Source organism: Podarcis melisellensis, assembly GCF_964234715.1.
Source record: "Podarcis melisellensis genome assembly, chromosome: 12".
Classification (NCBI taxonomy): domain Eukaryota; kingdom Metazoa; phylum Chordata; class Lepidosauria; order Squamata; family Lacertidae; genus Podarcis; species Podarcis melisellensis.
The window spans coordinates 6,347,528-6,364,889 of NC_138544.1; the positions used below are offsets into that span (position 1 = coordinate 6,347,528).

Consider the following 17,362-nt stretch of genomic DNA (forward strand, 5'->3'; position numbering starts at 1 on the left):
ATCATGTAGTTAGAATTATCACATAAATGCTTACTGACTGGCCTATAAACAGCTCACAGAAAATGAATTTGAATGCAGTGGAAAACAGTTGAAGGCAACATCCAGCTTGATGTAGCTGAGAGGGAAACATTGTGTTAACATTTAAAAACAAAACAACCAATAAGACTATAACAACTTTTCCAAACATGAGACATTTCTGTACTAAAAAGAGTTTATTGCAGCTAGCTCATACATTACAGTGCATCCCTAACCATATATGCTCAAAAGTCCTATTGAATTCAATGGGCCTTACTCCCAGATAAGTGGGATTGGGACTGCAGCCTTATTGTTTCTATATAAACAGAGGTCCTCTAGTTTTGAGGCCCATGTTTATTTCCTCTTAGCCAGTTGCAATATCCAATTCCAGGATGATACTGATAATGATGTGGTAACAGACTTTCCTGCTCACTTTCCCTTTGTTTAAAATGTAGAATCCCTACTGGCTCTGATTAGCAGTGATAATTGGTCCCTCCCACCCCCCAAGCAATTTGCCCAGCTTCCTGCATGTTTACAATAGTAAATTTTATAAACTACCTCAGCCTCTCAAGCTAGGGCAGTTGCTATAGCATCTATGGCGCATGCCTTTGTGAATAACTGATGTACTCTTGCTTCTTTCTCATCTTTTGAAGCAAGGGGAAGGGATATTTTTGAATAAACAAAAAACTAAAGTTTTAGCAAAAAACTTGACAACTACCGAAATAGAGGAGTTCAGAAAAGAAACAGAACTAAATGTGGTTAAAAAAGTAAAGTACTTAGGGGTGCACCTGACCTCCAAAAATTTGAATTTGTTTAAGGATAATTATGAGAAATGTTGGTCAGAGATCAAAAGAGACTTGGAAACATGGTCAAGACTGAAACTTTCCTTGTTGGGCAGAATAGCTGCTATAAAGATGAATGTTTTGCCGAAAATGCTATTTTTGTTTCAGGCCCTCCAGATCGTGGATAAGGTGGAATGTTTTGGAAAATGGCAGAGGGATATGTCTAAATTTGTCTGGCAGGGCAAAAAGCCCCGAATAAAGTTTAAAATACTAACAGATGCGAAAGAAAGAGGGGGGTTTGCCCTGCCGGACTTGAAGTTATATTATGAATCTGCAGCCCTCTGCTGGTTGAAGGATTGGATTTTGTTGGAGAACACCGATGTCCTCGACCTGGAGGGATTTGATAATGCTTTTGGGTGGCATGCATATTTGTGGTACAACAAGGTTAAAGTTCATAAATCGTTCAAAAACCATATTGTCAGAAGGGCAATTTTTATGGTCTGGTCAAAATATAAAGACTTATTGGAGAGTAAAACTCCGAGGTGGCTCTCACCGATGGAGGCCAAAGCACGTAAAAGACTCAATATGGAGGCCCATTGGCCTAAATATTGGGAAATAATTGAAAAAATTGGAGATAAATGGAGGTTGCAGAGTATGGAAAAGTTAAAAAACAAGGTGCGAGATTGGTTGCATTATGCTCAAATCCAGGAAGTTTTTAAAGCGGACAAAAAAGTGGGTTTCCAGGAGGAAAAATCGAAACTAGAGACAGAGTTGCTTGAGCCAAAATCTAAGTTAATTTCGAGAATGTACAACTTGCTGCTTAAATGGAATACACAGGATGAGATTGTTAAATCCTCCATGATAAAGTGGGCGCAGGACTTGGGGCACAACATTATGTTTGAAGACTGGGAAAGGTTATGGAACACCGGAATGAAATTCACGGCATGTAGTGCCTTGAAGGAAAATATCATGAAAATGACATACCGGTGGTACATGACCCCAGTCAAGCTTGCAAAGATATATCACCTGTCTGATAATAAATGTTGGAAATGTAAAGAGGAGGAAGGGACATTTCTACACCTCTGGTGGACCTGCCCGAAGGTGAAGGCCTTCTGGGAGATGATACATAATGAACTAAAAAAGGTGCTTAGACTCACCTTACCCAAGAAACCGGAGGCCTTCCTCCTGGGCATGGTAGACCAGAGGGTGGCTAAGAAAGATAGAACTTTCTTTATGTACGCTACTACAGCAGCAAGGATCTTGATGGCAAAGCACTGGAAGACACAAAATCTACCCACACTGGAAGAATGGCAGACACAGCTGATGGATTATATGGAACTGGCTGAAATGACTGGCAGAATTCGAGACTCGGGAGAAGAAGAAACGGAGGAAGTTTGGGAAAAATTTAAGGACTATTTGAAAAAGCATTATAAGTTGTATGAATGTTAAAAAATGCTTCTCTCTAGGAAATTATAGCTTCAGTATTGGTAAATCTTTGAATTGGTAAATAAGGCACAACAAGACAGAAGTGGTGTAATGAAATAATTTTATTGTGTTGAAATTAAAAATTAATGGATTCGGATTGAAATGTTTAGAGACCAGATATCACGATAAAATGGAAGATATATTATTATGTTTAAAATAAGTCAACAAATTGCTGAGGTTTTGGTTTTACAGAGAATGCAGTGTCCGGAAGATGGGGGGAGTCCATTAGATTTATGGAAACATGTATTTTGGAATTTGAATTTTGTATATTATAAACCTAATAAAAATTATTTAAAAAAAAAAAAATATTTTTGAATTTTATCTTTAACAAGATCCATGCGTTCCGGACGTCATCTGAAAATCAAATTCCAGGTCCCCCTAGTCTTAAAATTCCAATCAACAGGAAGAGGATGACTCGCCTTGTAAATAAGTCAGTAAAAGTTCCCAGCATGCAAAAATGTTTTTACTAGTTAGCGGCTGTCAGGAGGAGGACTAAAAGCCCCATCCCTCCTGCAGCATACTTTTCTCAACTTGGGACACAGCAGGGACAGGGATGGAGCCTCTGTCTCTCTTCCTCTAGCTGCCCCTCTCATATGCATGCAATTCTTTCTTGCCTATTGTTACTAAACTATAACCAATAGACGGCATTTTTCTAGCCTGATTTTGATGTTGAAGGGTGATTACAGGGAGGTTACAGCTGGGGAAGGGAGAACACATTTGGTGCCCACAATATTTTTGCGGTTTATAAATATGTCTGTGGGCTCAAAAATCAGGTGGCTCCTGATTTAAATACACAGTAGAAGCGTAGCAGAACCAGTATTTTGTGTGCCAGTAAGAACAAAGCCTCAAGGTTAGGAACAATATATATCTTCTGTAAAATATGTTGCATTTCTAATAAAAAGTGTGAGTGTGTGCTAACGCCAAGCCTGCTTACTGGGCCAATGGAATGCGGTAGTCCTTTGCATTCAGCAGTCCTAGCAAAGAAGCGGGTCATATATAAAACTTAAAGCCTCAGATGGATCATTGGAGACAAGTTAAAGTCACAGGCCCATGGAGCCTCAACTGCTTTGGCAACCAGGTTACCTACCATGCACAGTTTGCTAGGCTATAAAGGTAAAGGTACCCCTGACTGTTAGGTCCAGTCGCGGACGACTCTAGGGTTGCGGTGTTCATCACGCTCTAAAGGCCGAGGAAGCCGGCGTTTGTCCATCGACAGCTTCCAGGTCATGTGGCCAGCATGACTAAGCTGCTTCTGGTGGACCAGAGCAGCACATGGAAACGCTGTTCACCTTCCCACCGGAGCGGTACCTATTTATCTACTTGCACTTGAACTGCTAGGTGGGCAGGAGCTGGGATCAAACAACGGGAGCTCACCCCGTCGCGGGGATTCGAACCGCCGACCTTCTGATCGGCTCTGTGTTTAGACAACAGTGCCACCTGCGTCCCTTGCTAGGCTATAGTAAGGGAATGAAAACAAAAACAACGTTCTTTTTGGAATCTGAATTAGATATGCACCAGTCAGCACTATTTATGTAGCAATTCTACAAACATCTTTTTGGCTTTCCTACGTACTGCGAGCTGGCTAAATCTGCTGAGTCAGCAGAAAGCCTTGTTTGAGAAAGTAAAGTTTCAAGTTATCCAATGCAAGCCTCATATAAAAAGTTTACTAATACACAGTGGTACCTCGCAAGACGAATGCCTTGCAAGACAAAAAACGCACAAGACGAAAGGATTTTTCGCTTTTTGCGTTGCTTCGCAAGACGATTTTCCCTATGGGCTTGCTTCGCAAGACAAAAACGTCTTGCGAGTTTGCTTCCTTTTTCTTAAAGCCATTAATACCCAGCGAATCCGCGCTCCGCAAGACGAAAAAAATCACAAGACGACACAACTCGCGGAACGAATTAATTTCGTCTTGCGAGGCACCACTGTATCCTAGGCATCATACCTTAAACTAGCAACAGTAAGGCCAGCTACTGTCATTTAAATTCATGTTTACTTGCCTACTGGATACAGTCTGATTGCTTGGGATATGATTGTATATAAGTAGCCAAAAGATCAGTGTCAAAGCCTGAAACACTTTTCCAGCTGTAAAGATACCCATTCCCTGTCCCTTCAAGCAACCTATTCATGAATGCCTTCCAACAGTATACTAATTTCAAGTATGATCCAGGTTATTCACAGACATTTTTCCATCTGGGGAAAGCTATGATTTTTTCAGTAGTCTCTTCTGCTGCTGCTCACTGGAACTGTTCTACTAAACCGGTTAGACAGGTTGATTTGATTTTCTACAACTCATGTAGAATAGCAACCATACCTTAACAGTGTGTCTGCACCTAAAAAAATACATTTTTAAGCTACAAGTGCAAATCCTCAAAAGCAGTTCACACTTGTAATTTGTTGGCCAGTGTAAACACAGTTGCTGCTATATAAAAATTTGATGTACGTTTTAAGTGTTATATATACACTGGTTAACATAGTTTGTTTTTAGATTGGTAAATTTCTTTAATTATGGAGCAAGATGACTTGCACTGCAATTACAGAATTACTCTTTGAACAAACCTATGCTTTTGTGGACACTATATAATTTCCCACTGCCTGTTAGAGAAAAAATGTACACTTGTATTAGATTAGCCACCTTTTTAAAATAACATCTTAAGAATTAATTAGAAATTGGATTGAAACTTACTAGAAAGCAAATCATATGAAGTTAGACTTACAATATACAGTATAGCTGAAAGAGTGCAGCTGTATTTGAGACAGTACAGGCAGTGATCATTTCACACAGTGGTTCCATTCCCAGCCCCCGCACATCAGCAGAGCACGTATAAGCACGTTCTGCCCCACATTCTGCCTTATTCTGGGTCCAAAAGGATCCACATGTCAATTGAACACGCCTAAATTGGTTGCTCCCTGTATTTGAGTGAGTTCTATCAAGCTAGCTTTCAGCTCTGCTTTTGGGTGTCTATTGCATGACTGGACCGTTTGCAGTCACAAAATCCGAAATTTTGCACAAGTTATAGTACTGAACTGCTTATCACATTTGCTGCATATGCTTTATATAAAATACAACTGGTTAACAGTACTAGCACATGAGGACAGGAGCGAGGCCTCGTCAGTGTATAACACCTTTGTTCAGAGATCAGGACTGGTTGTTAGTACAGTGGTACCTCGGGTTAAGTACTTAATTCGTTCCAGAGGTCCGTACTTAACCTGAAACTGTTCTTAACCTGAAGCACCACTTTAGCTAATGGGGCCTCCTGCTGCTGCTGAGCCGCCGGAGCACGATTTCTGTTCTCATCCTGAAGCAAAGTTCTTAACCTGAAGCACTATTTCTGGGTTAGTGGAGTCTGTAAACTGAAGCGTATGTAACCTGAGGTACCACTGTATTAGCAAATAAAACCCTTAACAACTTGGGACCAGTTTACCTACAAGATCACCCTACCCCACATGCCCACTCAGCTGTTTCCACATTTGTAAGAATTAAATTGTGAAATTGTGGCAGCACCTGCACCTTGGAACTCCCTGCCTCTTGAGATCAAGAAAGCACCTTCACTGTACTCTCCGGTACCTGCTAAAAACATTCTTGTTTAGACAAACCTACCCAGAGGCTTAGAAAGTTGAGACAATTTTAATTTGTTTTAGTATTTTAACTTTTGTATGTTTATTGTAGGACTGTGAATGTTTCTCAATTTTATTGTTTTATCTTTCTGTAAACCGCTTTGAAGGGTTTTTTTTTTTACAATCAAGCTGTGTATATATTTTAATGAAATAAATAAGAGCCAAGCATCTAATTTCTCTCCACTGCTTTTGGTAAAGTGATGAATGCTTTGTTTGTTTCTTAAAACAAGAATAGCAATTCAATTGGCTACCAGTTACAACAATGCAACAGAACTATTTCACAATTTTAGAATGAGGGAACACTTGCACACCAAAGGAAACCATTAACTTAGCTGAAATAGGTTTACTTCAGAAAACTGTCATTCCCCATGAATCTCAAGTTGTATTAATGACTTTAATGTTGCTGTACAACCGTCCCACAGATTTGTCCTCCCATCATGTATAATTCCAGGTACTCCACTGGAAAACCTGCACCATTCTTCCTCGCAGCAAACCCTGAAGAAGGGATGGGGTAGGAAGGAGCAGAACAAGGCATAATCCTGCAGACTTCCACAAACAAGAGAATCACAGGAACATGTGAAAAGTGAAAGCTCACTAAATTATCACCATCTAAGAAACGCGAGTGGCGCAGTGGGTTAAAACACAGAGACTACTTGCCGATCAGAAGGTCGGCAGTTCAGTGAGCTCCTGTTGCTTGGTCCCTGCTCCTGCCAACCTAGCAGTTTGAAAGCACATCAAAGTGCAAGTAGATAAATAGGTATCACTCTGGCAGGAAGGAAAACGGCGTTTCCATGCGCTGCTCTGGTTTGCCAGAAGTGGCTTGGTCATGCTGGCCACATGACCCGGAAACTGTATGCTGGCTCCCTTGGCCAATAAAGCAAGATGAGCGCCGCAACCCCAGAGTTGGCCACAACTGGACCTAAAGGTCAGGGGTCCCTTTACCTTTACCTAAGAAACTGTCTAATAATAAGTAGGAAGCACTCAAGGACATTCCCACAAATAACGTATTGCTTGGCCAAGTTTCATTTCTATATGAACAATAGTATGAGATACTGTGGTTTTTCTTTTAAGGCAGAGGCACAATAACCACCTGTCTGAGGCAATTTTAACATCCTGACATCTCTAAAGAAAACACTATTTTAAAAAAATCTAATTACAGGGGAATAGCCACTTATGCTGGGGTTCCATTCCCAGCCACTGTGAATGTCACCAGGATGCATGGGAGTGGGGATTCCCCCGTTCCACCCCATTCCGGGGGTCCATACCCACTTTCGGAGCTAAAAATGGCACGTGCGCACATTTGTGTGTGAGTGGGGAGTTGCCTATATTCCCCAATCGTTTTCAATAGCCAGGTTGGGAACTAGTTCTGCTTGCATTATTTTTGCAAGTCTCCATTCCTCCAGTTTGAGTGACAATATCAATTCAAAGTAGACAAGACAGACCCATATATCACACTGAAAACTTCTGACTACAGAGTTTAAACAAGAGCAGGGTTGTTGTTTTTTTGGGGGGAGGCAATTCCACACATCATTGTGGGGTGAGTAACCAAAAGGCAGAGAGATCCCAGACTCAGCAAGTCATGCATTACATGGGGAATGTGGCTCTGCATGGCACTTTGCGTAAGTAGAGGCAGCAAATGATTTACTAACATATTATGCCTACATCTTCTCATCAGACAGCTCCCAAGAAACACCATCATTCATCTACCGACACCAGTTCCATTCTCTTCTCAGTAACTTCCAGTGCATTCCTCTAGGTCAGCTAAAAAAAAAAGCATTTCCTAAGACATACTGGGATGATGGGTAGTGAGAACAGTTATCCCTACAAATCCAGTGTTCCCAGTAATGGGTGTTCCAATTCAGCCAAGTGTTTGAGAAAGTGAGGGCAGGAAACAAGAGGAATATAATCCATTTGAATCAGGATTCAATCCTTCCTTGGAATATCTGAAACAATGCAAGAAGTGCCCATCCTAAAACTGAGAACCACAGCATTAAACTTTTAAAAATGTACACTATTAGATAAGCTTATGCCACAACATACTATGTGCATAAGAGAGCCTAAACTGCTCAATAAAAAAGTAATGCTAAAGAAATAATTTAGCTAAGGCGCCAAACAATGTATGGAACTGACCAGCTCTGATGTTTAAAATCAATGTTAAAAAGCCACCAATGTTATGTATTTCAAATAACTGGAAGTACATTTATTAACAAACTGAAGAATGCAGTTCGACAACTACAGAGAGTGATAATATGCAGCTTTTCTAGATAAAACATCTGAACAAGTTATTTGGCTCCAGTACAGTTCTTTTGCACACAGACATTTTAGCTGACCTTTGCCTCCATCACAATCCTTTCTCTGCTCTAGTTTGAGAAACTGAAATGCAGGAAGTTCACACCCCTAACTAGAAAAGCCTGAAGAAAGTGATCCAAGTAAAACTACTCGAGCTTCTGAATGAATATAAATTAACAATTTTTACAGAAACCAAATGCAGCCATCTAGGCAACTAATAATGAGCGCAGGACAACTGGCACAGATGAAGAAATTCTTGGCAAACCTACAATCAACATTTCATGCATCTTTTATGCATGGACAACAGCCAGTCAGATCAGGGAACTTATTCACAAGCAGAAGAAAAGTGGATTTAAAGTAGTTCTAACACCAAATTCTTGTAATTGAAATTCATAGCAAGATTATGTGCAATGAAAAGTTGCAATTTAGCCATTTATTCACCACTTTGGAAAAACGGGGTTGTCCATTTCAATGCCCTGATGTAAAGCAAGTCCTCCATGATGTTTGTTCATGAAACAACATTCAGCCATGTCATTTTGAGGTTTTAATACCCTCTACGGCATTGAATGCCTGCTGTCAGGTAGTAAGTGACAGCCTACACCACCCATATAAATTGTAATATTGTATACTTGAAGTGAATACAGAGACATTATTGGCCTGGTTCACATGTCCTGCTAAGCCAAATTATGGCCTAGTATATGGGTGGGGAACCTGTGGTCAGCAAATCGCCAGTGGGTCCACTTCAGCCCACAAGGCCGTTTCCCCCAAACCACATTCAGCTGCCCATCAAGAACAGGATTGTGCAGCCAAGGCAACAGGATTTAATCCCCACCCATCAAAAGTGAAATTAGAAGCAGCCCTGCACTTCTCCTTCAAATGAGTGAGTAGGTAACACCCCGTCTCAAGCACCCACTCTGCTTAAAAGAGAAGTGCAGATCTGCTTTAAAGAGTGCTTTTGCAAAAGGCTTTAATATAATAGCCCCCATGCTCCTGTTTCAGCCTCCAGAGACTCTAAGGGGGTGGGGCCTACTTTAAATACCTCTGCAAACAGCAAAGGGCTTTGAAGCTAGTTGTCAGGTATGTGGAAACCCCACATAAGGAATTTTGAGAGGTGGGTGGGGCTGCCCACCTCTCAATCATGTTACAGTGATGTAGTTGGCCATACATGGGCAGGGCATTTGGAGCCAAAAAGATTCTCGTAGCTTAGTGGTGCTACACAAGCATGTGGGTTCCCAGAGAGGAGCTTGCAACCACTTGGTTCCTTCTTTGTTCTTTCTGCTGCCACCCCATGCTGAGCTAAGCCAACCTTTATCCAAACCCAGCCTTGTGGTTAAGCTCTCTCTAGATTTGCCACAAACTGGTTTGGCTTAGTGTGACACATGAACCAAGCCAGAATAAAACAATGTTTTCCCTTCCTTTGCATGCTCTGATAGCTTCCAGATTGGATTACTGCAATGTGCTCTATGTTGGGATGCCCTTGAAGACAACTTGGAAACCAGATTATTTCCCAGGGTCCCTCTAATATCTCATAGAACCCCTGGTTTAAAACAACTGCACTGCTTGCCACATCATTTTCAGGCCCAATTGAAGTGTTCATGTTGGTGTTTAAACCCCTAAACCACTCAGGCTCCAAATATCTGAAAGACCACCTCCTTCCCTTCAGACCCTCTGGAAAACTGGGACCAGCAGGGGACTTCTTCTTGGTAGTTCCTCCACCCTCAGAGGCTCGGCAGCGGCCTGGGAGAGGGCATTCTTAGTGGCAGCCACTAAGCTGTGGAACTCCCTCACCACAGGGCACCTGGCACCTTCATTGTACAGCTTCCACAGAATGCTAAAGATGTACCTCTTTACCCAGGCCTTTGATATTTGAGGTGTAAATTTACAGAACCCATCTTAATTTTATGATCGTAAGTTGTTTCAAGCTCTTTTTAATATTATGTTTTAATGAGACCTTAGGGTGAAGAGCAGGCAATCAATCAATCAATCATTATAAAGATTCAAGTAAATGTCTGCTCAAAGCTTTTCAACTCAACTTCTCCCTTCCGCAAAAATCTAAACCTTGAAATCATCACAACCTGAATGCCTCGTGCCACTTGCTAAGAGCAGGGCAAGCATTTTCAAACCTTGCGATACACACCGTAATTACATTTAAACTTTATTTGCATGCTCAAAGCAATGAACGTCCAAAGTGGAATTTAAAGTATAACACAGGCAATTTGTTAATATGTAAATCAACTTATTATCTATTATTTTTTAATAAAGAAGGCAGTCACCATTTGACACATGCTAAAGTACAACTTACCAACAACCATGAGCGTGAATTCAAAGCCTCTCTTCACTGACTTTCTATAAACTTGATTGGGGAGATTTGCAAACCCCACATATCCTTCAAGGTTCTTCTGTTGCTAAGATAAAAATATATAAAATCATATTATCGTCTAGGACAATTATAATTTCATACTGACTATGGACAACTGTAGTAGTGCTTATTCTACGTGTTAGTTATAAAAAGATAGTGCCTTTCCAGCATCTCAACTTGTATACACACTCCTCCCTACTACTTGTAAATATTTTTAGTCAATCACACAATTTTTGAAAATCTGAATACACAATGCAAAGGCATTCAGGACTCATGACACTTCTGTTCATGGCATGAACATACTGACTGACCCCAGAAGCAAACAGCAATGACTTGGAAGTTTATTCCCTGCTGGGAATGCATATTTTCAGATACCGCTCATTCTATCATCTGCAATAGGCAGAGAACTTCAGCCATCTGTAAAAAATTTGTGGCTCCGTCATTTGACTGGCTCTGGCAAATGCTTCAGAAAAGCCTAGCAGTTGCCCAGGGCCAGGTGATTGGCTACAACTGTTTGTTGTGAGCCAGCTCTCATTTTAGGAAGAACTAGGAGAGTCTCAGCTGTGTGGTTTAAAAACAGTGGGTGGAACAGCATAGTTATGGCTTCCTACTATCCATTTAACTGTTATTTTAGATTGAAGAAATGAAATTCAGAAGTTAACAAAGCTCTGTTTGCTAACATTTCCTTAAAGCATTTTGTTCTCCAGAAAGCCTTTATAATGCCAGCTCAAGATTATTTTTTAATACATAACGCAGGAGCTGTCAACTGGATCAGCTTTTTCACACAATACAGAACTATACCTCGTCACTTATTCTCATGCTGGCAGCAGCAATACAACTTTTCATCCCCATTTAATGGAAAGCAGGTTTAAAATTGCTGAAAAGGAACTATCCTGCTCTCTTTCTTGAAAGGGGAGGAAGAGGGGTTTTTCCTCTATTTTTTGAGGACTGTACAACTTCCAAAGACCAGAGGAAAACTTTAAAAAGAAGCACAGGAGTATGTGATGGAATGAACAGCAGTAATGGGGTTTTAGCCTCAATGGCAAGCCACTCACAGCAAGTAAGAAGTTCTTACAAATAACCAAGTACATAAGGTAATTCCAATGTCCTAAATATAATGAGATGCTAACTCGACTTACATTAGCAAATGAAAACCAAAGAAATATGTTGTGTTGATTTTACAAAAGTTTCCAGCAGCCAAAATATATTTGAACTGAAAGGTTCAATTAGGAAAAATAAAGTGCACTAAAAACTATTAGGGTATTAAGCTTACTACACCTGAAGTGATTATTAGATATAATTGAATATGACATTTATTTGGTCTTAATATTTATCTTGATCTGTCCACATAACGTGGGGAGGGGGAGCAGGACTATACCCACTGACTCTGCCCTCAACTTCCACATATCAAACAAAATGGTTATCTAGATAATGGTATCTAGAATACTATGAATGTATTAGCCACCACAGTTGTACGCAAGTTCCTCTCTGCAGGTACAAACCCTCTATAAATGTTGAGGTGAAGGGGCAGCAGAAGCACAGTGGTTGAGGGTGTGGGGGGGGGGGAACCCTGTAATTCTATCTCCTTTTGTTGATGGAACAAATGAAGAAGGCTTCAATATAACTGCAACTTTGAAACTATCTAATGTTATCATGCCCATTTATTAAGTTTTATGAAAAATACATTTTCAGAAATGGAGTATTTTCTGGGAAATTTTAGTCCCAATGAGAACTTAAGATGACACTACCACCTGCCTCAAGTTGTTGTTTTTTAGTACAGACTATTAAAAATAATAGGTGTGGGTAAAGTAATGTCACTTCTCACGAGTAATGTCATTGATATTAGCCAATAGGTGCCCAGTAGCACTTCTACATAGCATCATAGAAACAGACATACCTAAGGGGTAGGAAAGGGGGAAAGTAAGGTTTCCTAAGAGACAGATATGTTGTCTGAGTGCTGGAGAAAGGCAATACCTTTACAAAGAATAGCTACTTTGGGAAAATCCATTTGGATCCCTTGTAACAAAGGCATAAATGAAGGAGAATGGGCTGCAAACAAGTTGCTTGAAAAATCAAGATACTTACAGCTACTTTGTAAACAATGTGTTTCCATCATTCCAACCATCCAGATATAGACAAGACACAGCCAAAAGTCATAGTAGGTGATGAATTCCAGCAGTTCAGCAATATCAGGCAGGTGCAGATTTTCATATAGAAGAAAGAGAGGTAAAGAAGAGTTACTTACAATTGTTCAGACCACACAGTTAGCTATACTCTGTTTTTTAAGTACATTATCTGGTACCCAAACTACTAGTACAAAATATGCATTTGTGCACAGTTCTAGATCTGTTGCAAGAGGGTTACAAACAAGAAAATTATAGAACTGTAGAGTTGGAAGATACTCAAAGGGTTATCTATTCTATCTCCCTGCAATGCAGATGTCAGTTAAATACTGTAATCCCTGATGGCCATCCAACTTCTGTTTAAAAACGTCCAATGAAGGTTTTTAATGGCATGCAGTCATCACAAATGCCAAATCAGTAATTATATTATGATAAAAATATTATTTGTGCCATTTTTCTTCCTAGGATTCACCCAATGAAAAAAGTTTGCAGGTACTCTGTGGCACCAGACCCTAAGGGGGAATCCTCGGATGACATTCAATGAACACAAGTCAACGATTTATGTAAGATCAACGTAAAACAACTTCAGACAAGGATACCTGAAACGGTGCCTTTGTTCCTACTGATTTACACAATCACTACTATTATAAGGTCTCCAGGTCATGTTGCAGCCTATGGAAGCATAACTAGCTAGAGGAAGGGTATTTTCTATGAAACTTCAACTACCTTCCCCAAGAACTTCTGAGACTATCCACATCAATGATGCTTAAGTGTCTTTCAAAACACATTGTGCTCTGTAGTCTTCATTTAATCATAGAATTATAGAGTTGGAAAGGATGCTGAGGATCATCTAGCCCAACCCCTGGAATGCAGGAATATGCAGCTGTCCCATATGGGGATCAAACCTGCAACCTTTGGTAAAACAAAAAAAAATCCTTCCAGTAGCACCTTAAAGACCAACTAAGTTAGTTCTTGGTATGAGCTTTCGTGTGCATGCACACTTCTTCAGATACGAAGATTTACACAATCTTCTTCAGATACGAAGATTTACACAAATAATATTTTTATCATAATTACTGATTTGGCATTTGTGATTACTGCATGCCATTAAAAACCTTCATTGGACGTTTTTAAACAGAAGTTGGATGGCCATCAGGGATTATCTTTAGTTTTACACAGGTATCTTAAGAACTGTGCATGCACACGAAAGCTCATACCAAGAACTAACTTAGTTGGTCTTTAAGGTGCAGGTATCTGAAGAAGTGTGCATGCACACGAAAGCTCATACCAAGAACTAACTTAGTTGGTCTTTAAGGTGCTACTGGAAGGAATTTTTTTTTGTTTTGACTATGGCAGACCAACACGGCTACCTATCTGTAACTGCAACCTTTGTGTTAGCAACACAACACTCTAACCAACTAAGCTATCCAGCTGGTGTGTTATAATTCAACTCTGCCCTTTCTTCCTGTATTCTAATGTTTTGGCATGAATTTCAGGGTGGTTTGATTTAAAAGAAATCAATTTAAATCACGATTTAAATCACTAGTCAGTCAGACTTGATTTAAATCACTAGTCAGTCAGACTTGATTTAAATCTTTTTTTTCCTTTTCCCCCCCAGAAAGACTTGTTCTTGCTGGTATAATCTTCATATTTACAACCAGAGGAAGGTTTTGTTTTTAGAATATTAAAATTTCAAAGTAGTTTTTACAGTTATATCAATAATACTGATTTGGTTATACTATTAGAAATACATAGACAGATAATTATGAAATTATGGTGAGGTTTAAGAGCTGCTTATATTTGGATAACTTTTCTGCTGTATTTGATTGGAAAGAGAAAAATAATCATTGCCTTCATAACAATTTAAACAATTTATTTAACTAAAACAGTAACATTATAGCATATTGATCCATGTTTGTTAACTGATGGGTTAAACAATTGAAAAACTTAAAACAAATCCTTATTTCCTGATGAATAGCCTTTGGACTATAATGTCACTTAAATAGAAAACTATCTTTGGAAAGATTTTTCCTCCAAAAGCATTTTATTTTAAAAATCCAATTTAATTTTTTTTAAAAAAATCTGATTTTATTTTATTTTTAAATCGTTGATTTTTATCCACCATGATGCACTTTAATATTCTTGTACAGCTCTCCAATATGAGCAGTGTTTTTAATAAATAAGAAAAAACAATAAAGGGATTGGTAAGATCAAACAGCTGCAGGGCAAAGACAAACAGTCAATGTTACAGCTATCATAGCTTTCTGCGATGCTCCAGATGATTTTGTATGCTATTCATGGGAAAATCCTCGTGAGCTATCTAATACTTTGTTTCACTAGTATGATCATGGTAACATACAATGTAATAGGTACATTTTGAATAGTTCGGTTCCTTAAACATAAAAGTGCAGTATGAAGAATCCCATAACAGTCATAATTTGCCGTAAAAATTAAACATGGAAACAGATTGAAAGAACAACCTGCACATTATGAGAAGATCATAAATATGATGCCAGATGAATATACATAACCCTGTACCAGTTTCGTAAACCCTTGAATTATCTGACAAGCAAGTCAAACTGCATCCTCTACTGGCAACTCATTCAACCCTTTCCATCTATTGACTCCTACACATAGCCCTTGTGTTTGGCTGCCAAGCTTTTCCCACAATAAAGCCCAAATGGAGAACTTAGTTAATATAAGCCCACAATAAAGCCCAAACGGAGAACTTCTTAAATATGCTGCTTCTGAATGGCCCTATATTAGCCAGCTACTTGGTTTGCAGTACACTACCTCCACATATAGTGGTCAAAGGGATGCCACAAGCATCTTCTAGGTAGTTGGACCAACATTTATCCTTTTCCTCTCACTACTTAAGTCTACATCAAGCTTAAGGAAATAATACATTTCATATGCATTTTAGAATGAGTGAGAGAGCATCCATCCATCCATTTCTCCAAGCCTGTGCTTCAACTGTGAACTTGGGACAAAATGCCTGTACACCTCAGCAACAGAGAGCCTATGTTTACAGAACTCTCAATTTCTCCATATGTGCAGCACCTGAAGTATGCTGTTTATGCACATGTACCGGTAACTGGTCCATAGTCATAAAGCCTTCACCAGCTTAAAAATTCTACAGCAGCGGCAGCAAATTAAGACCAGGAAGGTGGAACAGTATTTTTATTTCAATTTTCCAAACTATAAAAGAAACGCCTGCCAAGTTACTAACAGTTCTATCATTTGAGCAATGAATTGCAGCGATAAAAAAAGTTAGCTGCTACAACTGGAAATACGGAAACCTAGCTTGCAGAGTTAAAATGTTGTCATCTTGCCTAAAGTCAAGTCCAACATTTCCCAAAGTGCCTGAAAAAGCAGATCAGTTGGTTGCCTAGACAACCAACAAAATGGTCTACTTCTGAAAGTCCTAAGGCCTTCCTCAATTGGTCACAAGGCTTCTTGTGATTTCTGTTGAGATCTTCCAATCTGAAGTAACTATCTGACTAAATCACACATCACTTCAAAACTAGAATGAAGGCTGAATTACGTCTTAACACAAACAAGCAGCATGCACCACCGTAGGTCCTTCCCCACTCCTGCCTAGTCTGGGAGCAACAAATCACAAACTTTGACTTGTGGTATCAAACCAGTTATCCCCAAACAACCAAGTGCTAACCAAGGTTTGTTCTTGGCTTAATGATGATAGTTTCTTTGGGGGAAACCATGAGTTCAGGTTTGGACATGGCTTGTGGCCCCAGAAGCATCGAGGAAGCAAAGCAGGACACTTTTGATCACACTGATTATGCTTTATCATGAGATGCAAACAGCAATTGACAATAAAAATAAATCATCATCAACTCAATCATTAAAACTACATGCCAATTAGCCATGTAAAAAAATCTTATATTAATAAAAAAGTCAATTTAAACCCCAACTGGCTATCTAACTGAAGGCAGACTGAAAATACATGGGGTCAAACATAGAGGAGAGTGTTCAACAGGAGAGAAGCCACAACACAAAAGGCCACGTTCTCATGTTCCCAGCAGCCTGACCAAACCCACCAGCAGGCATGCAAATAGGGCCTCAATGGGTGATTTCAGAGACCAATGAAGATTACCGTATTTTTTGCTCTATAAGACTCACTTTTTCCTTCCTAAAAAGTAAAGGGAAATGTGTGTGCGTCTTATGGAGCAAATGCAGGCTGCGCAGCTATCCCAGAAGTCAGAACAGCAAGAGGGATCGCTGCTTTCGCTGCGCAGCAATCCCTCTTGTTGTTCTGGCTTCTGAGATTCAGAATATTTTTTTCTTGTTTTCCTCCTCCAAAAACTAGGTGCGTCTTGTGGTCTGGTGCATCTTATAGAGTGAAAAATACGGTATATGATGTAGGTATGGCACGTTCCTGTGTGATAGCCTCAACTATACTTTCAACTCCTAATCCCCTTCCTCTCAGCATGACTCATACAATTTAGATGGTACAGGGATATGAACAGTGATGTGAGTTTTCTGGAAAGTTTTCTATTTTCTTAAATTTAAAATCAATCAAGATTTAACCTACCATATTCATTTACAATGGTTTGACTCAAACTAAGTTAGTTTACATCAGGAAAAAAAATCAGAGTGTGCTTGGTTGGAATGAAACATTTCCACACTGATTCAAAGCTTCACTTGGAAATTACTGAATACTTTACGACATG

General features: G+C 39.6%; 1 protein-coding gene and 1 long non-coding RNA gene across 3 annotated transcripts in view; one reads left to right on the forward strand and one right to left on the reverse strand.

Annotated features, from left to right (window-relative positions):
* The window catches only part of SEPTIN7 (septin 7), a 38,751-nt gene extending 28,158 nt beyond the window's left edge, over nucleotides 1-10,593 (reverse strand). For both annotated transcript variants that reach the window (XM_081931149.1, XM_081931148.1), the window contains exon 1: nucleotides 10,492-10,593. In XM_081931149.1, coding sequence (XP_081787275.1) covers nucleotides 10,492-10,501 — 10 coding nt within the window. In that variant the 5' untranslated portion in view covers nucleotides 10,502-10,593. The remainder of the gene's footprint in view (nucleotides 1-10,491) is intronic.
* A 6,193-nt stretch (nucleotides 10,594-16,786) lies between these two features.
* On the forward strand, nucleotides 16,787-17,059 carry LOC309353492. The gene is made up of 2 exons (XR_014161905.1): nucleotides 16,787-16,888; nucleotides 16,957-17,059. It is a non-coding gene; the product is annotated as an uncharacterized lncRNA (long non-coding RNA).
* The last annotated feature ends 303 nt before the right edge of the window (nucleotides 17,060-17,362 follow it).